Below are 22,168 nucleotides of genomic sequence, written 5' to 3'. Positions count from 1 at the left end.
AGTACCATGAGAGATTCAGGAACTATTACTGAGATCAGAGAAGGCTTTGTGTAGGAGGCAACACGGAGCCAGGTATGGAGAGACAGGTGCAGTTTCAATAGGGAAACACAAGCATGAGCAAAAGTTATAGGGGTGGATGGGAAGACAGGGCAAACTGAGCTACACTTGAGTGGCACACTGACATTTACGCTTTACTTGGCAGAAAACAGCCACAAAATGCTTCTGAGTAAGGGAGTTAAATCACCTTTTTTGTCAAACTCCAATTTCCACTTTCCTCCAGGAAGAAGACTTCAACTAAATAAATCTTTCCAAACTTGACCAATCCATTCTATCATAAAACAAGTATACTGTTTTATGATAATTTCAACACATAAACCTTACATGGCTTGCCCTTAGAAACTCTCTTTAAAGAACCCACACAGCTCTGAAATTATTAACATAATAAATTTTATACATACGGTTTCACCCATCTAGGAATGTCTTACAACTGAAAATAGGAAAAATATTTAAACAATATTAAGGCTGATTTATATTTTGATTTCACTTAGGAAATATTTTAAGGTTGGTTTGTATATTGCCAAAAGATTATGAGAGATCAAGTAAAATGTAAGACACAAAAGAGAAGAAGGCAAATATACCAGGTATTGATGTTTTCCTAAAAATGCCCTGTATTAAAACAAAAGCCTCCCCATTCATGGATTCAGTTTCAGATATCAGGGGCAAGCTCAGAACAGCACGCACTCCTCCACTGCGGTGTGATAATACTTTGTGTCCATGCCCTTGTACACTCAACAACTTGAATATGGCTGCCACAGGTGCTTTCTGTGGCTTCTTCAGTAAGCATCCAATATCAGTGATTACAAACGGTAATGATACCTGACAGTGAAGGAGTGAGGAAATGAATGAACTACAAAGATGAAGGAGCAGGTCAAATAGGAGGTAAGAAAGAACATGCCTCAGACTCTTTCAGTCATGCACTGGCTTTGGCTTTCTGTTCCCATAGGGCTATCCTGTGATACATGTTCTTATGAGGACTCCAAGATCTGTCCTCTTCTGCTTTTCCAACTTCATTATGAATCAATGTATTTTGGGAAGCCACCTTCCTGAATCCATCTCACAGAAATAGCTTCTGGAAGAGTGTTTCTCCATCTCATCCTTTTACCTTCTTATTAGTAACTTTTTTCCAGACTAAATGCCTCTGATAATAGCTTACAGAGAATGAGACTAATATGCCATTCTGCTCTTTCTAGCCCTTCCAATGCAGAGAAACTGATTAAATGACTCACCTTGCTTCACCAACTGATTTTTAAAAAAATCATTAAAAACATAAATTCCTTTTTATTTACTACTGTAAAATCTCCCAGACCTACTCACAAGAAAAAGTAGAGTCCCCAGGATAAGCCTGCACCCCACACATTTGGGGTTACTCCTTGGTAAAGTCCCCGTAGTCCATCAAGTTTCCAAATGGTGGTCAAGCAATGCAAAACTCCTTTATATTTCGGTCTCAGTTCCAATCCATCATTCACTGCAGTAAAGGATACACAGAGTTAGGTGGGAGCAAAGTTCTAGCTCTGAATTATATATAAACATATAGCTATCACACAATCAATCACAGAAAGGAGGTAAATTCAAAAGAAAAAAATTTTAGGTAGATAAAATTATTTTCCAGGATTTGATATTTTTAAATTAATAAATTAATATATTTATCTAAGTTTTAAGTGTGTAGTATACCCTCAATAAAAACTTGGATAAAGATGTGAGGAACGATAAAGCAAATGTAGAGAATGGGATAAACTTTCCTGGAAATTCTCTTGCCACAGTCCCCACCAACACATACATACACACACACACACACACACACACACACATACACAAATCAGAATAGAAAGTAGAAAATCCCATTGTTTTCTTACTCTCAAAAGTTCTAAATTAATAAAACATGATAGGGTAAAACAAAAACTGATACTACACACATTCTGTGTTACTTAAATAAGGAGAATTCAAATCTGTTTTGGAAGTTTAAAAGATAATGCTTATTTAAAATAACTTCTATTTCATGAAAGACTCCACAAGCCAATAAGAGATTGAAAAAAATTTGTAGTATAGGGTTAATATATCTAATTTACAAAAAGGATTCACAAATCAATAAGAAAATGACAAACAGCCTCTAAAAAACTTATAGGCAAATTACATAAACTATCAATTCACAGAAAATTACTATGTGTAATTACACATAGTAATTTTCTGTGGATGGAACAGAAATGGAACAGAATGGAGAGCCCAGAAATAAACCCACCCACTTATGGTCAATTAATCTATGACAAAGGAGGTAAGAATATACAATGGAGAAAAGACAGTCCCTTCAGTAAGTGTGCTGGGAAAACCAGACAGCTGCATGTAAAAGAATGAAATTAGAACATTCTCTAACACCATATACAAAACTAAACTCAAAATGGATTAAAGAACTAAATGTAATACCAGATACCATAAAACTCCTAAAGGAAAACATAGGCAGAACACTCTTTGACATAAATTGTAGCAACATTTTTTTGAATCTTTCTCCTAAAACAAAGGAAATAAAAGCAAAAACAAACAAATGGGACCTAATTAAACTTAAGGGCTTTTGCACAGCAAAGGAAACCATTGATGAAACGAAAAGACAACCTACCAAATGTGAGAAAATATTTGCAAATGATATGACCGATAAGCGGTTAATATCCAACGTGTATAAACAGCTCCTATCACTCAACATCAAAAAAAACAAACAACCCATGGCACAGGGGCTGGGTGCTGAAACACGGGCTGCAGCGAACAAACTGGGGGAGAGGACTGGGGTTGGCTGTGCAGAGACTGCCCAAAGGGACTGAAGTGTGGTCTGGGCCACAACAGGGTGTGTGTAGGGTGCAGCCCAGATCTGCCATAAAAGCCCCATTGTTAATACACACACACACACACACACACAGAGTGAGGGGGTGGGGCCCCGCCATAGCAGCCTCATTCTCAGTGTGCTCACAGCAGGTGCGGCTCCGCTTCTAGGAGCTCTGGGAGTGCGCAAGTGCCCACACGTAGAGATAAGACTAAAATCTGAGCAGATCCCTAGTGCTGGAGATTTCAGAAGTGGGGCTGAAATCTGAGCCGTGTCCCAGCAGCTGTGTGGATTTATGCTGCTGGGGCTCTGAAGGTGTAGTGCCTGTGGGACATTGGAGCATATTACTGGCACTGGAGCAGGTCTGGTGTTAGCACTGGTGGGCTTTGTGGGCACCTGCATGCGGAGGTGGGGCTGGGGTCTGGGCTGATTCCATAGCTCCCATGGGCGGATCCCCGTGCTGGACTTCAGTGGCTCTGTGCTGGCGGCTTTGTGAGCACAGCACCTGAGGGACATCCTGGCCAATTGCCTGCATTCCCAAGGCTGAGGGCAGTACCAACAACACTGTACTTTGCGAGCTTACACAGGTGACACCACAGAGTGCATTTCCTGGTGGACAGCTCCTGAGGAGGAGCAATACTCAGCGGCTCCTATCCCAGCAGGAGCAATCCAGTCCCACCTACCTCACACTGTAGCTTAGAATCGAATATGGGGGCTTCTCCTCCAACAACTGGGGAGCAGACCCTGCCCCTGACAGGGCTGTGACAACCACAGAGCAAACATGAGGTCCCGTTCATGATCCAGTGCAGGCTCTGGTTACCGCCACAACAATCACACCCCCTCTCAAGGGGATAACAGCCAGCACACACTGAGAAAAAGCAGCAGCAGGCATCCATACTAAAAACAGCCCTTGCACCAAAAATATTAGACTCACGCAGGCAACATAGGGATGCTCCCACATAAAAACAGCCTTTCAAGACCACAGTAGATAACTGTTTTTCCTAAACTCATAGTCAGAGAAATATAAATAAAATGAAGAAACAGAGAAACCACTCATAACTAAAAGATCAAGAGACTTCCCCTGAAAGAACAAACAATGAAATAGCCCTTGCCAGTCTACTAGACCCTGAGTTCAAAAAGGAGGTAATAAAAATACTGAAGGAATTAAGAAAGGATACCAACAGAAATGCAGATTACTGTAAAAATGACATAGAAACTATAAAGAGGAGCCAATTAAAATTAGAAAACTCATTTGCCAAGAAGAAAGCTGAACTAAAGGCAATAAATAGCAAACTGAATAATGCAAAAAACAAATAAGTGATCTGGAAGACAGAATAATGAAAATCACCCAATCAGAACAAAAGACAGAAAGAAAACAATATATGAGACCTATGGGATAACTTAAAGCATGGCAATCTATGCATAATAGGGATCCCAGAAAGAGAAGAAAGAGAAAAGGTGATCAAAAATGTATTTGAAGAAATTATGGCTGAAAACTTCCCAAACCTAAAGAAGGAAATAGATATCCAGGTACAGGAAGCACAGATGGTCCCAAACAAGATGAACCCAAACAGACCTACACCGAGACATATTATAATTAAAACAGCAAAAGTTAAAGATAAAGAGAGAATTCTAGAGGTAGAAAGAGAAAAAAAGTTGATTACAAGGGAACTCCTGTAAGGCTATCAGCTGATTTTTCTACAGAAATGCTGCAGGCCAGAAGGGAATGGCAAGATATATTCAAAGTCTTGAAAGGGAAAAACGTACAACCTAGGATACTCTACCCAGTGGGATTACTGTTTAAAATAGAAGGAGAGATAAACAATTTCCCAGACAAGCAAAAACTAAAAGAATACAGCAATACTAAACCTATGCTAAAAGAAATATTGAAAGGTCTTCTCTAAATAGAAAAAAAGCAAGAATCTAAAGGAAAGAGAATCACAATTGGAAAGTAAATCATTTAAATAAGATAAATGTTTTTTGTGAAAGCAATTATAACTATAAACAGATAAACATGAAGATGTAAAAGAGGCCATCAAAATCATAAAATGTGGGGAAGGGGAGTAAGAAAACATAGATTTCTTTTTTTTTAAGAATGTGTTTGAACTTATATGACTATGAGTCTAAAGCAGGTATATAGTAATGGGTTAATGTACTTGAAAACCAGGGAAACCACAAATCAAAAACACAACAGATTCACAAAAACCAAAAAGAACTCGTGCATAATTTTTAAAAACCCATCAAACCAAAAAAGTAGAAAGAAAAAGAAACAGAAGAAATACAAAGTCAACTAGAAAACAAGGTTTAAAATTGGAATAAATCCCTATCTATCAATATTTACCTTAAATGTCCATGAACTAAATGCTCAAATCAAACGACAGAGTGGCAGATTGGATTAAAAACAACAAGAACCTCCAATATACTGCCCACTTTAGAGCGAAGGACACACATAGATTGAAAGTGAGGGGACAGGGACTTCCCCGGTGAGGCAGTGGTTAAGAATCCGACTGTCAAAAAAAAAAAAAAAAAAGAATCCGCCTGTCAATGCAGGGGACATGGGTTTGATCCCTGGTCCGGGAAGATCCTGCATGTCACGGAGCAACTAAACCTGTGCACCACAACTACTGAGCCCATGCGCCACAACTACTGAAGCCCGCGCGCCTAGAGCCCGTGCTCCACAACAAGAGGAGCCACTGTAATGAGAAGCCCACGCACCACAACAAAGAGTAGCCCCCACCTGCCACAACTAGAGAAAGCCTGCACGCAGCAACAAAGACCTGACACAGCCAAAAAAAAAAAAAGGGGATAGAAAAAGATATTCATGCAAATGGAAATGACAAGAACAGGGTAGGAATACTCATATCAGACAAAATAGACTTTAAGACAAAGGCCACAAAGAAAAATAAAGAAGAACAGTATATAATGATAAAAGCATCAATACAAGAAGAGGATATTACACTCAATATATATGCAACCAATATGATCACCTAAATACATAAAACAAATACTAACAAAGAGAGAAATTGCTGGGAATACAATAACAGTAGGAAACTTTAACACCCCTCTGACGTCAATGGACAGGTCTTCCAAATAGTAAATCAACAAGGCAACAGAGATACTAAATGATACAATAGAACAGGTAGACTTAATTGATATTTTCAGGACATTATATGCAAAAAAACCCCAGAATACACATTCTTTTCAAGCATGTGTATTTCAGAATACACATGAAACATTCCTTAGGATACACCACATACGAGGACACAAAACAAGCCTCAACAAATTTAAGAGGATAGAAATTATTTCAAGGTCTGCGCTCTGGGCTCGACTAAGGCTCCCTGGCCGCTTGCGCTTTTCGCTCCTTCTCCAAGATGGCGGCAGTCAGCGCACTGAGGCAGGATCTGGGCGAGCCTCGTGAAGATTGCTTTGATGGTGATCACAGCTTTGAGGACATAGGGCTAGCTGCTGGCCAAAGCCAAGAAGAAAAGAAACGTTCTTACAAAGATTTTTTAAGGGAAGAGGAAGAAATCACTGCTCAGGTAAGGAATTCTTCCAAGAAGAGGTTAAAGGACAGTGAACTTTACTTCTTGGGGATGGACAAGCACAAGAAGAGGAAGCACTCCTCTGATGATTACTACTATGGAGGACAGTGATTCTTGTTCTGAGTGCCGATAAACCAGGGTGAAGGAGGAGAGAGGTGGAGGGCTGGTATTTTGGAAGATTCAGCATAGAAGAACGGTCTTCATTTGTGATACACCAGATATTTTGTCTTTGGAATTGTCACTGAAGAAAAAGTCCAGCCCGCAATCTGCTGACACAACTATGGACCTGTTGAAAGGGATCACTTCCCCTCTGGCAAAAGGCACCAAGCCCCCCCAAAAGACAGGAGAAAAGTCCTCCAGTTCTTCAAGCCATTCAGAGAGTAAAAAGGAACACCACAGGAAGAAAGTCAGCAGAAGCAGTGGGGAGCTGTCCCTGGAGGATGGTGGTTCCCACAAATCCAAAAAAATGAAACTACTCTATGTGAACACTGAGACACAGACCCTTTGGGAGCCTGATGGGTTAAAGATGAAACTTATTCTCTCACCAAAGGAGAAGGGAAGCAGCTCAGTTGATGAGGAGTCTTTTCAGTACCCCTCTCAATAAGCAATTGTGAAAAAATCCTCTAAGACGTCAGCTTGAGATGAGCAAGGTGCTTTACTCCTACGACACGAGTTACGGAGCTTTCTGAAAACAGCCTGGAAGAATCACAAGTCATTCTCAGATTCACGTTCGTCTCCTGGCCCTGAAGGCTATGGGTCTGATGCCTCCCAGTTCCCAGAATCCCACAGTGCTAACCTTGATCTTTCAGGGCTTGAACCTATTCTAGTAGAATCAGGCTCCTCCTCTGGCGGGGAGCTGGAGGCTGGGGAGTTAGTGATTTATGATTCTTACTGGGAAATCAAGAAGAAAAAGAAGTCAAAGAAGAGCAAAAAGAAGGACAAGGAGGGCTTCCCTGGTGGCGCAGTGGTTGAGAGTCCACCTGTCGATGCAGGGGACATGGGTTCGTGTCCCGGTCCGGGAAGATCCCACATGCCGTGGAGCGTCTGGGCGCGTGAGCCAGGGCTGCTGAGCCTGCACGTCTGGAGCCTGTACTCCGCAACGGGAGAGGCCACAACAGTGAGAGGGGCCCGCATACCGGAAAAAAAAAAAAAAGAAGGACAAGGAGAAGCATAAAGAGAAGTGACACTCCAAGTCCAAGAGAAGGTCGGGACTTCCTCCTGCACCAGCGGGACAGGTCCCAGAGCCGCCCGGCCCTCCGCCCAGCATCCCGTACACTGGAGCAGCCGCCCCTCCCCCACCGTTTCCTGGCCTCTACACGGATAGGCACAGTGAGAAAAAAAAGAGAGAAGGACAAAGAGAGAGAGAAGAAAAGCCAAAAAAGAACATGTCGGCCTACCAGGTGTTCTTTAAGGGGTATCGTGTAACCTTTGTCTGACCATCTAGGCATAGATTTTGGGAAACTGAGTAAAAAACTGGCTGAGGGGCTTCCCTGGTGGCGCAGTGGTTGACAGTCCGCCTGCTGATGCAGGGGACACGGGTTCGTGCCCCAGTCCGGGAAGATCCCACATGCCGCGGAGCGGCTGGGCCCGTGAGCCATGGCCGCTGAGTCTGCGCGTCCGGAGCCTGTGCTCCGCAACGGGAGAGGCCACAACAGTGAGAGGCCCGCGTACCGCAAAAAAAAAAAAACACAAAAAAACCCAAAAACCTGGCTGAGGTGTGGAAGCAACTGCCAGAAAAGGACAAACTGATTTGGAAGCAAAAACCTCAGCATCTTCAACACAAACAGAACAAAGCAGAAGCTACAACTGTGAAAAGAAAAGCATCCAGCTCAGAAGGTTCCATCAAAGTGAAAGCTTCCTCTGCAGGAGTACTGTCGCCCCGAAGAAATGCCCACCCACCAACATGCTATTATTACCCGCCTCGCCAGACAAAGCCCCCGAGACAGAGCCTGTCGACGTGGCCGCTCATCTCCAGCTGGTGGGAGAGTCCCTGAGCCTCACTGGACACCACCTGCAGGAAACCGAGGGCATGGTGGCTGTGTCTGGCAATTTGTCAGTGCTTCTGGATTCCATCATCTGTGTGCTTGGCCCCTTAGCGTGTGTGACCACACAACTACCTGAGTTGAATGGCTGTCCCAAACAGGTCTTGTCAAACACGCTGGACCACATCGCTTACATCATGCCTGGACAGTGACAGCAAAGACTCCTGGGACAGAAACCTTATCTTGCCTGTTGCTGGCTTGTGTATATGTGACTGTTGCAGATCCCTTCACTGGCCTCTGGGTGTAGGTTTTTAAATTTTTATATATATGCATAATGTGTATATATATATGTATAATGTATAATATATACATAGGACTGTAACTACTTTGCTTTTAATAATTTTATGAAATGGCAAAGGTTTAGCCAAGAGGAAACCTTGGTATGAATATGGGCTTGGGATTATTTCTTCTCCTGTGGTGGATAAATCTGCCTTAAAAACCAATGTAACTTGGGGGCTGGGGGCTTGTTCTGGATGTCAAGTGCATCGCTTTAAGGTCAGCCAAAATGTGATTTTTTTCCAAACTCAGTTGTACCTCCAGACCCATCACTGACCATTTGCCTTACCTGTCTTACAGTCTGAAATGCAATGGGAAAGATTATGGGAAGACGTCAGTTAACTGAAAGTACAAAGCTTTTCAACCTGAAGTGACCTAGGTGGGAGGTGATAACATCGTTCCCATCTGAAAGTTGTTGCGATGGTTTAAGTGAACTTAGTAGGGGGCTTCATCCCAATTCCTGCTCTACCAGTGTCCATGTCTCAAAACTTATTGTAATCATTGGTGCCATTGGCAGCCTCAGTCGGAGCCAAGGAGATTTGTGAGCCCTGGAGAGGGTAAGGCCGTTAATGCCACCAGCTGAATGGACTATATTGTGAGCTGACCCACAGCATTTGGTCTGCAGAGCTAAGAGTTGTTATCTTCCATTGGCAGCGTCAGCTTAGCTCACAGTTCTGCTGCTTAGGCTTGGTGGGTGTGGAAGGTGAGCTTTGCCCAGCCTGATTCCTGGGTTCATCTCATTGGCTCCCCTGTTGGGCAGATACACAGTGTTCTGCATTCCACACTTAAGCAAATTGCGAAAAAAGTACTCTATTCTCATGTAGGTTTGTTTATGTGCATGTGTGGATGTGTTTTAATTATGTGTATTTAACTCTTTAAACTCTCTTAGATTTTAATTTATCCTGTAAATTTCTGTATATATAATTTAAAAACAAGAGCCTCCACCAGCAACAGCATGTGGAAGATACAGATTTGTCATTTCTGCCTCCCCTCCTTCCTCTGGTCTCCTCTGCAAACTCCAAATCATCTACACGTTCAGGTACTGTGCCTCGGAAAGGAATCATATTGGGATTCTAGTTCTTTACAACTGAACAGTGTCAAGAAACTAAATAAAAAGGAACGTTACCATTCCCAGCTGCCCTTATTTCCAAAGAACCAGATTTTTGCTTCCCAGTTCCAAAGAAAACAGTTGAGGGCTTCAGGGTTGTTTTTAAATTTGGTTTGAGAGTCCACGTCAAAACCAGACTCTGAGGTGACTGCTTTCTTCCCTTGGCCTGGATGGAGCACCGCAGTACCAAAGTAGATCTTTGAGGAAAGTGCCGCCATCCTGTATCCTATTTAATTCCTTCCTTTCTTCCCACCAGTGTGGTCACAGGGCTGTTTTTCTTAAAGGTATTCTGGCTGCTGAATGCCATTCTCACCTCAGAGCAGTTTTGAGATTTAACTGGGGAAACAGAAGGAAACAGGAATGTTTGGGAACCAAAATCACGAAGAGCAGAAATCCTGGTTTGAGTTTGTGTGTTAGCACCTGTCCCACGCCTCCTCTGTACCCATGTCAGTTTCCTGTTTGACATAGAGTATCAAGGAAGGGTCTCAGAGACATGGATTAGTACAGAAAGAAGTCAATCCTACCATTGTCATTTGTACACATTAATAAAGTCCTGATGAGGACCTGATTTCTGTTTGTTTGTTTTCCTTTAAAATCCAACCCTATTGTATTTGTATTTAAAATTTGTACACATTTGTATAATCTGTTCCTTGTGGTATTTGGTACTGTTAGAGGAAAACCTTTGGATTCAAACCTTCTTGCAGTTTTTATATCATTGTTTTATTTTGTCTTTTAAATAAATTCTAGCAGTTTGATCCAAATCCCATTACAGTTGTATAAAGAAATAAAATTTTGTACTTACATTAAAAATCACATTTTTAATATTTATAAAGAAAAAAATTATTTCAAGCATCTTTTCTGACCACTATGGTATGAAATTAGAAATCAACCACAGAAAGAGTAATGAGAAGAGAAAAGAAAAAGAAAAAAACCCCACAATTATATAGAGATTATATAGAGATTAAATAACATGCTACTAAAAACCCAATGGGTCAACGATGAAATCTAAGAGGAAATTTAAAAATACCTTGACAAAAATGACAATGAAAACACAACCATACAAAATCTATGGGATGCAGCAAAAGCAGTCCTAAGAGAGAAGCTCACAGCAATAGAGGTCGTCCTCAAAAAGCAAGAAAAATCTCAAATCACCTAACCTACCACCTAAAAGAAAAAAGGACAAACAAAACCTAAAGGTGGCAAAAGGAAGGAAATAATAAAGATAAGAGAGGAAATAAATTCAGAGGTTAAAAAAACAATAGAAATAGTCAATAAAACCAAGAGCTGCTGTTTTGAAAGGGTAAACAAAATCCACAAACTTCTGGCCAGGCTCCCCAAGAAGAAAAGAGAGAGGACACAAATAAACAAATTAAGAAATGAAAGGAGAAATAACCAACACCACAGAAATACGAAAAGGCCATAAGACAATACTATGAACAATTATATGCCAACAAACTGGACAACCTAGAAGAAGTGGACAAGTTTCTAGAAACATACAGCCCACCAAAAACTGAATCAAGAAGAAATAAATACTCTGAACAGAATGATCGCTAAAAGTGAAATAGAAACTATATAGAAAAAAAACCAACCAAACAAAACCCATAAACCTCCCAGCAAACAGAAGTCCAGGACTGGTGGCTTCACTGGGGAATTCTATCAAACATACTAAGAACTTATACCAATCCCTCTCAAACTCTTCCAAAAGAAAAGATACACTTAATAAACTAAAGTCCAGGACCAGATGGCTTCACAGATGAATACTACCAAACGTTTAGAGGAGAGTTAATACCTATCATTCTGAAATTGTTCCAAAAAACTGCAGAGGAAGTAACAGTTTCAAATTCATTAAATGAGGCCATCAACACCCTGATACCAAAAGCAGACAAAAAAAAATCACTAAAAAGGAAAATGATAGGTGAGTGTCACTGATGAACATAGATAGGAAAACCCTCAACAAAATACTAGCAAACCGAATTCAACAATACATTAAGACGATCATACACCATGATCAACTGGGATTTATCTCAGGGATACAAGGATTTTTCAATACCTGCAGATCAATGTGATATACAACATGAATAAATTGAAGAGTAAAAACCAAAAGATCATCTCAATAGATGCAGAAAAAGCTTTTAACAAAATTCAACACCCATTTATAAGAAAAAAAAACACCTCTCCAGAAGGTGAACATAGAGGGGACATGCCTCAACATAATAAAGGCCATATATGGCAAACCAATAGCTAACATCATAATAGTGAAAAGCTGAAAGCATTTCCTCTAAGATCAGAAACAAGACAAGGATGTCCATTCTCGCCACTTTTATCCAACATAGTTTTGGACGTCCTAGCCATGACAATCAGAGAGAAAAAAGAAATAAAAGAAATTCAAACTGGAAAAGAAGAAGTAAAGTTGTCACTGTTTGCAGATGACATAATACTACACATAGAAAATCCTGAAAAAGCTGCGAGAAAACTGCTAGAGCTCATCCATGAATATGGTGAAGTTGCTGGATACAATATACAGAAGTCTGTTGCATTTCTATACACTGATAATGAAATATCAGAAAGAGAAATTAACAAAACAATCCCATTTACCACTGCATCAAAAAGAAAAAAAAATACCTACTAATAAACCTACCTAAGGAGGCAAAGGAACTGTTTTTGAAAACTGTAAGATGTTGATGAAAGAAACTGAAGATGATACAAACACATGGAAAGATATACCAAGTTCTTCTTGGATTGGAAAAATCAATATTGTCAAAACAACTATATTACCCAAGACAATCTACAGATTCAATACAATCCCTCAAATTACCAATGGCATTTTTCACAGAACTAGAACAAAAATTTTGTAAATTTGTATGGAAACACAAAAGACCCCAAATAGCCAAAACAATTGAGAAAGAAGAACAGAGCTGGAGGAATCACACTTCCTGACTTCAGACTATATTACAAAGCTACGGTAATCAAAACGGTATGGTACTAGTACAAAAACAAACATATAGATCCATGGAACAGGATAGAAAGCCCAGAAATAAACCTACGCACTTATGATCAATTAATTTATGACAAAGGAGGAAAGAATATACGATGGACAAAAGACAGTCTCTTCAATAAGGAGTGCTGGGAAAATTGGACAGCTACATGTAAAAGAATGAAATTAGAACATTCTCTAACAAAACATACAAAAATAAACTCAAAATGTATTAAAGACCTAAGTGTAAGGCCTCTTACAGGAAAACATGGGCAGAACACTCTTTAAAATAAATTGCAGCAATATTTTTTTGGATCCATCTCTTAGAGTAATGAAAATAAAGGCGAAAATAAACAGATGGGACCTAATTAAACTCAAAAGCTTTTGCACAGCAAAGGAAACCATAAACAAAACGAAAAGACAACCCACAGAATAGGAGAAAATATTTGCAGATGATGCAACCAACAAGGGATTAATTTCCAAAATGTACAAACAGCTCATACAGCTTAATATCAAAAGAATAAACAACCCAATCAAAAAATGGGCAGAAGACCTACATAGACATTTTTCCAAAGAAGACATCCAAATAGCCAACAGGCACATGAAAAGATGCTCAACACTCCTAATTATTAGAGAAATGCAAATCAAAACTACGATGAGGTACCACCTCACACCAGTCAGAATGGCCATCATTAAAAAATCTACAAATAATAAATGCTAGAGAGGGTGTGGAGAAAAGGGAGCCCTCCTACACTGTGGGAGGAATGTAAATTGGTACAGCCATTACAGAGAGCTGTATGGACGTTCCTTAAAAAAATAAAGTTATCTTATGATACTACAATCCCACTCCTGGGCATATACCCGGAGAAAGCTCTCATTTGAAAAGATACATGCACCCCAATGGTCATAACAGCACCATTTATAATAGCCAAGACATAGAAGCAACCTAAGTATCCATCAACAGATGAATGGAAGAAGGAGATGTGGTACATACATACAATGGAATATTACTTAGCCATAAAAAAGAATGAAGTAATGCCATCTGCAACAACATGGATGGACCTAGAGATTATCACATTAAGTGAAATAAGTCAGAGAAAGACAAACTTATGATATCACTTATATGTAGCATCCAAAAAAATGCTATCAATGAACTTATGTACAGAACAGAAATAGAATCACAGACATGGAAACAAACTTGAGGCTGCCAGAGGGGATATGGGGAGGGGGGTGGGGAGATAAGTTGGGAGTTTGGGATTAATCTATACACACTACTATGTATAAACGAGATAAACAGCAAGGACCTACTGTATAGCTCAGGTAACTATATTCAGTGTCTTGTAATAATGTGTAGTGGAAAAAAGTATATGAAAAAAATATATGTATCTGAATCATTTTTTTAAATAAATAAAATATTTAGGAATAAACCTGATCAAGGAGATGAAAGACTTATACACTGAGAACTATAAAATATTGATAAAGCAAACTGAAGATGAAAAATATCCTATGCTCTTGGGTTAGAAGAATCAATACTGTTAAAATGGCCATATCTACAAATTTAATGAGATCCCTATCAAATTACCCATGACATTTTTCACAGAACTAGAAAAAATAACTCTAAAATTTACCTGGAACCACAAAAGAACCAGAATTGTCAAAACAATCCCAAGGAAAAAGAACAAAACTGGAGGCATAACCCTCCGAGACTTCAGACACTACTACAAAGCTACAGTAATCAAAACAGTGTGGTATGGGCACAAAAACAGACAGATGGGTCAATGGAACAGAATACAGAGTCCAGAAATAAACCCACACACCTACAGTCACTTAACCTTTGACAAAGGAGGCAAAAATATACAATGGAGAAAAGACAGTCTCTTTGGCAAGTGGTTTTGGGAAAGCTGGACAGCTGCATGTAAATCAATGAAGTTAAAACACTCACTAACACCATATACAATAATAAGCTGAAACTGGCTTAAAGTCTTAAATATAAAACATGCCACCATAAAACTACTAGAATACAACATAGGCAAAACATTCTCTGACATAAAATCATACCACTGTTTTCTTAGGTCAGTCTCCAAGGCAAAAGAAATAAAAGCAAAAATAAATAAATGGGTCCTAATCAAACTTACATGTTTTTGCACATTAAAGGAAATGATAAACAAAAAGAAAAGATAATCTATGGACTGGGAGAAAATATTTGCAAATGATGCAGCCAACAAGGGCTCAATTTCCAAAATATACAAACACCTCATACAGTTCAACAACAAAAAAACCAAACACCCAATTAAAAAAATGGGCAGAAGACCTGAACAGACATTTTTCCAAATTGGAAATGCAGATGGCCAACAGGCACACGAAAAGCTGCTCAACATCGCTAATCGTCAGGGGAATGCAAATCAAAGTCACAATGAGCGATTACCTAATACCCATCAGAATGGCAAGCATCAAAAGGAACACAAACAACAAATGTTGGGAAAGTTGTGGAGAGAAAGGAACCCTTTTTCACTGTCAATGGGAAAGCAAATTGGTGCAGCCATTGTGGAAAACAGTATGGAGGTTTCTCAAAAAAAAAAAATAACAAAACTAAAAACAAAGCTACCATATGACCCAGAAATTCCACTCCTGGGTGCATATCCAGGGGAAAAAAAAAAAAACAAAAAACACTCACTAACTTGAAAAGATACGGGCACCCCAATGTTCATAGCAACATTATTTGCAATTGCCAAGACATGGAAGCAACCTAAGTGTCAATCAACAGGTGAATGGATAAAGAAGCTGTAATACAATATATCTGCAAAATGGAATACTCAGCTATAAAAAAATTAAAATTTTGCTATTTGCAGCAACATGGATGGACTTGAAGGGCATCATGCTAAGTGAAATAAGTCAAAGACAAATACTGTATGATATCACTTATATGTGGAATCTAAAAAATACAACAAACTAGTGACTATAACAAAAAAGCAGCAGACTCACAGATATAGAGAACAAACTAGCAGTTACCAGTGAGTAGAGGGAAGGGGGGAGGAGCAATATAAGGGTAGAGGATTAAAATGTACAAACTATCAGGTATAAGTTGTAAGAATATATTGTAGTTTGAGGGGCAGGGCCTTGGGGGACTCTGGATGGAGCGGGTGGTGGAGGCGGTAGGAAGCGGAGCCCAGAGTGCCAGGAAAAGCTTGGACACTTTTCTACCATGCTGATGGCATTCTAAATATATTTGTCAGTTTTCCCAAATTTTAACTGAAGAAAGCCTTAAGAATTTATGCTTAAGGACTAAAGCATGACTGCCAATTATCAGGCTTTCAGGATGAATCTGGAAAACCTCAGCAAGCTGGAACTCCTAACACTACTGAGTATTATCAAAGGAGAGCTTGAAGCAGGGGACCTTGTTATAGAAGCTTTAAAGAATTAGCTGAAAGAGTCTTGAGGTCTGCTTTCTGCCGTGGGGGTAGGGGCTGAGGGCACAGCCAGCAGGCAGTACACCATGGGCTCTGAGGCAGCCCGCTGAAAGTTAAAGAAATATTAATAGAAGATGGCAGAGTAGGACTTGAGTTCACCTCCTCTCACAAAAACATAAAACTCACGATTAACTGCTGAATATCCATGGACAAAAAAGACTGGAACCTACCAAAAAAGATATTCTACACCCAAAGACAAAGAAACAACGAGACAGTAGGAAGGGTACATTCACGATACAATCAAATCCCATACCTGCTGGGTGGGTGACCCACAAACTGGAAAATAACTGTATCGCAGAGGTTCTCCCACAGGAATGAAAGTTCTGAGCCCCACGTCAGGCTCCCCAGTTTGGGGGTCAGGCACTGGGAGAAGCCCCCCAGAGCATTTGGCTTTAAAGACCAGCAGGGTTTCATCGCAGGAACTCCACTCTTGAAGAGCACAGAGAAGGTCTCATGCACACTGGGACCCAGGGAGAAAGAAGTTACTTCACAGAAACCTGGGCCAGACCTACCTGCTGGTCTTGGAAGGTCTCCAGGGGAAGCAGGGGGCAGCTGTGGCTCACTGTGGGGACAAGGACACTGGTGGAGGAGGTACCGGGGAGTACTCACTGACGTGAGCTCTCCTGGAGGCAGCCATCTTGACACCAAGACCTGACCCCACCCAACAGCCTGTAGGCTCCTGTGCTGGGATGTCTCAGGGCAAACAACCAGCATGGTGGGAACACAGTCCCACCCATCAGCAGACAGGCTGCCTAAAGTCTTCTGGAGCCCACAGGCACCTCTAAACACACCCCTAGAAATGGCCATGCCCACCAGAGGGACAAGACTCAGCTCTACCAACCAGAGAGCAGGCTCCAGTTCCTCCTACCAGGAAGACCGCACAAGCCTCGTAGACCAGCTTCACCCACCAGGGGGCAGACACCAGAAGCAAGAAGAATTATAATCCTGCAGGCTGCAGAACACAGAAAGTTAGACAAAATGAGATGGCAGAGGAATATGTTCCAGACGAAGGAACAAGACAAAACCTCAGAAGAACAGCTAGGTGAAGTGGAGATAGGCAATCTACCTGAAAAAGAATTCAGAGTTATGATAGTAAAGATGATCCAAGATCTCAGAAAAAGGATGGAGGTACAAACCAAGAAGATACAAGAAATGTTTAACAAAGAACCAGAAGAGATAAAGAACAGAGTTGAACAATACAATAACTGAATTGAAAAATAAAGTAGAAAGAATCAATAGCAGAATAAATGAGACAGAAAAATGAATAAGTGACCTGGAAGACAGAATGGTGGAAATCATCGCCACAGAAGAGAATAAAGAAAAAAGAACGAAAAGGTATGAAGACAGTTTAAAAGACCTCTGGGACAACATTAAACGCACCAATATTCACATGATAGGGGTCCCAGAAGGCAAAGAGAGAAAGGATCTGAGAAAACATTTGAAGAGATAATAGCTGAAAACTTCCCTAGGGGCTTCCGTGGTGGTGCAGCAGTTGGGAGTCTGCCTGCCGGTGGGGGGGACGTGGCTTCGGGCCCTGGTCTGGGAGGATCCCGTGTGCCGCGGAGCAACTGGGCCCATGCGCCGCTGCTGCTGAGCCTGCGCTCTGGGGCCCGAGAGCCACAACTGCTGAAGCCCATGTGCCGTGACTACTGAGGCCTGTGTGCCTTAGAGCCCATGCTCCACGGCAGGAGAGGCCGCTGCAGTGATAGGCCCACGCACCGTGGCGGGGAGTGGCCCCTGCTTGCCGTGGCTGGTGGGGCCAGCGCAGCCAAAAATAAATAAATAAATAAAACAAAAAACAAAAAACAAAAACAAAAACTTCCCTAATATGGGAAAGGAAACAGTCACCCAATTACAAGAAGCACAGAGAGTGTCACAAAGGATAAACCCAAGGAGGAAAACACCAAGACACATTAATCAAATTGACAAAAATTAAAGACAAAGAGGAAATATTAAAAGCAACAAGGGAAAAGCAACAAATAACATACAAGGGAATCCCCATAAGGTTATTGGCGGATTTTTCAGCAAAAACTCTGCAGGCCAGAAGGGAGTGGCACAATATATTTAAAGTGGTGAAAGGGAAAAACCTACAACCAAGAATACTCTGCTCAGCAAGAATCTCGTTCAAATTTGAAGAAGAAATCAAAAGCTTTACAGACAAGCAAAAGCTAAGAGAATTCAGCACCATCAAACCACCTTTGCAACAAATGCTAAAGGACACTGTTGGTGGGAATGTAAATTTATACAGCCACTAATAGAGAACAGTATGGAGGTTCCTTAAAAAACTAAAAATAGAACTACCATACGGCCCAGCAATCCCACTACTGGGCATATACCCCGAGAATACCATAATTCAAAAAGAGACATGTACCACAATGTTCACTGCAGCACTATTTACAAAAGCCAGGACATGGAAACAACCTAAATGTCCATGGACAGATGAATGGATAAAGAAGATGTGGCACATATATACAATGGAATATTACTCAGCCATAAAAAGAAACGAAATGGAGTTATTTGTACTGAGGTGGATGGACCTAGAGACTGTCATACAGAGTGAAGTAAGTCAGAAAGAGAAAAACAAATACCATATGCTAACACATATATATGGAATCTAAAAAAAAAAAAAAGGTTCTAATGAACCTAGGGGCAGGACAGGAATAAAGATGCAGACATAGAGAATGGACTTGAGGACATGGGGAAGGGGAAGGGTAAACTGGGATGAAGTGAGAGAGTGGCATGGAAATATATACACTACCAAGTGCAAAACAGATAGCTAGTGGGAAGCAGCCGCATAGCACAGGGAGATCAGCTCGGTGCTTTGTGTCCACCTACAGGGGTGGGATAGGGAGGGTGGGAGGGAGACGCAAGAGGGAGGAGATATGGGGATATATGTATATGTATAGTTGATTCACTTTGTTATACAGCAAAAACTAACACAATATTGTAAAGCAACTACACTCCAATAAAGATGTTAAAAAAAAATGCTAAAGGAACTTGACTAGGCAGAAGAGAAAAGGCCACAACTAGAAACAAGAAAATTACGAATGGAAAGCTTACTAGTAGAGGAAAACATACAGTAAAGGTAGGAAATCACCCACACACAAATATGATATCAAAACCAGCAACTGCGAGGAAAGAACAAATGAAGGATACTGGAAATCCATTTGAAATTAAGATACCAGCAACTTCAAACAATATTGTATATATAAAGACTGCTATAGCAAAACCTCATGGTAAGCACAAACCAAAAATCTACAACAGATACTCAAAAAAAGAAAAAAGAATCCAAACACAACACTAAAGATAGTCTTCAAATCACAGGAGAAGGGAACAAAAAAGGAAAGGAAGAAAAAAATACCTACAAAAACAAATCCAAAACAATTAGCAAAATAGCAGTAAGAACATACATATTGGTAACTACCTTAAATGTAAATGGATTAAATGCTCCAACCAAAAGACAAAGACTGGCTGAATGGATATAAAAAGAAGATCCGTATATATGCTGTCTACAAGAGACCCAATTCAGATCTAGGGACACATACAGAATGAACACGAGAGGATAGAAAACGGTACTCCATGCAAATGGAAATCAAAAGAAAGCTGGAGTAGCAATACTCACATGAGACAAAATAAACTGTAAAATAAAGACTGTTAGAAGAGACAAAGGACACTACATAACGATCGAAGAATCAATTCAAGAAGATATATATCATATATCATACATATATACACACACACACACACACACTTATATATACACACACACACACACATCCAACATAGGAGCACCTCAATATATAACACAAATGTTAACAACCATAAAAAGAGAAATTGACAGTAACACAATAATAGTGGGGGGGTTTTAACACCCCACTTACATCAGTGTACACATCATTTAGACGGAAAATCAATATGGAAACACAGGTTTAAGTGACACATTAGGCCAGATGGAGTTACTTGATATTTATAGAGCATTCCATCTGAAAGTAGCAGAATACACATTCTTCTCAAGTGCACATAGAACATTTTCCAGGACTGACCACATGCTGGGCCACAAAGCAAGCCTCAGTAAATTTAAAAAAATTGAAATTTATTGAATTTCACAACATTATGAGATTACAAATCAACTACAAGAAAAAAACGGTAAAAAACCCAGAAACACGTGGAGGCTAAACAATATGCTACTAAACAACCACTGGATCACTGAAGAAATCAAAGACGAAATCAAAAAATACCTAGATACAAATGAAAACAAAAACACGATGATCTAAAACCTATAGGATGCAGTAAAAGCACTTCTAAGAAGTTTATAGCAATACAATCTTACCTCAGGAAACGAGAAAACTCCCAAATAAACAACCTAACCTTATACCTAAAGCAAATAGAGAAAAGAACAAACAAAACCCAAAGTTAGCAGAAGGAAAGAAATCATAAAGATCAGAGCAGAAATAAATGAAATAGAGACGAAGAATACAAAAGATTAATGAAACTTAAAGCTGGTTCTTTGAAAATATAAACAAAATTGATAAACCTTTAGCCAGGGTTATCAAGAAAAAAGGGGCGAAGGCTCAAATCAAAATTAGAAATGAAAAAGGAGAAGGTACAACAGACTCCACAGGAATACAAAGGATCATAAGAGACTATTACAAGCAACTATATGCCAATAAAATAGATAACCCAGAAGAAATGGACAAATTCATAGAAAGGTACAATCTCCCAAAACTGAACCAGGAAGAAATAGAAAATATGAACAGACCAATCACAAGTGCTGAAATTGAAACTGTGATTTAAAAACTCCCAAAAGAGCTTCCCTGGTGGCGCAGTGGATAAGAATTTGCCTGCCAATGCAGGGGACACAGGTTCGATCCCTGGTCTGGGAATATCCCACATGCCGCGGAGCAACTAAGCCCCTGTGCCACAACTACTGAGCCTGTGCTCTAGAGCCCATGAGCCACGACTACTGAAGCCCGCGTGCCTAGAGCCCATGCTCTGCAACAAGAGAAGCCACCGCAATGAGAATCCCGAGCACCACAATGAAGAGTAGCCCCCGCTCGCCACAACTAGAGAAAGCCTGCATGCAGCAATGAAGACCCAACACAGCCAAAAATAAATAAATAAATATTTAAAATTTAAAAACAAACAAAAACCTCCCAACAAACAAGAATCCAAGACCAGATGGCTTCACAGGTGAATTCTATCAAACAGTTAGAGAAGAGTCAACACCTATCCTTCTGAAACTATTTTTAAAAATTGCAGCAGTAGGAACACTCCCAAACTCATTCTATGAGGCCACCATCACCCTGATACCAAAACCAAAGATACCACAAAAAAAGAAAATTACAGGCCAATATCACTGATGAACATAGACGCAAAAATCCTCAACAAAATACTAGCAATCTGAGTCCAACAACACATTAAAAGGATCTACACCATGATCAAGTGGGATTTATCCCAGGGATGCAAGGATTTTTCAATATCTGCAAATTAATCAGTGTGATACTCCACATTAACCAGCTGAAAAGTAATAACCATATGATCATCTCAATAAATGCAGAAAAAGCTTTTGATAAAATTCAACACCCAATTATAAAAACTCTCCAGAAAGTGGGCATAGAGGGAACATATCTCAACATAATAAAGGCCATATATGACAATCCCACAGCTAACGTGTGAAAAGCTAAAAGTATTTCCTCTAAGATCATGCACAAGACAAGAATGTCCACTCTTGCCACTTTTATTCAACATAGTTTTGGAAGTCCTAGCCATGGCAATCAGAGAAGAAAAAGAAATAAAAGGAATCCAAATGGGAAAAGAAGAAAAACTATCACTATTTGCAGATGCCATTATACTATACATAGAAAATCCTAAAGATGCCACCAGAAAACTACTA

At 40.1% G+C, this 22,168-nt stretch overlaps 1 protein-coding gene and 1 pseudogene across 1 annotated transcript in view; one reads left to right on the top strand and one right to left on the bottom strand.

The window, feature by feature from the left end:
* The window catches only part of SLC25A32 (solute carrier family 25 member 32), a 49,387-nt gene that overhangs the window by 12,116 nt on the left and 15,103 nt on the right, over positions 1-22,168 (bottom strand). Inside the window, exon 2 of the mRNA XM_029222418.1 lies at positions 1,375-1,525. Coding sequence (XP_029078251.1) covers positions 1,375-1,525 — 151 coding nt within the window. The remainder of the gene's footprint in view (positions 1-1,374; positions 1,526-22,168) is intronic.
* On the top strand, positions 6,445-8,631 carry LOC114895209 (annotated as a pseudogene).

This window comes from Monodon monoceros, unplaced genomic scaffold, assembly GCF_005190385.1.
Source record: "Monodon monoceros isolate NGI ecotype Baffin Bay Population unplaced genomic scaffold, NGI_Narwhal_1 Super_Scaffold_14, whole genome shotgun sequence".
In the NCBI taxonomy this organism is placed as follows: Eukaryota; Metazoa; Chordata; class Mammalia; order Artiodactyla; family Monodontidae; genus Monodon; species Monodon monoceros.
Note: the sequence above shows the minus strand (reverse complement) of the source record. Positions and strands in the feature narration are given on the sequence as shown.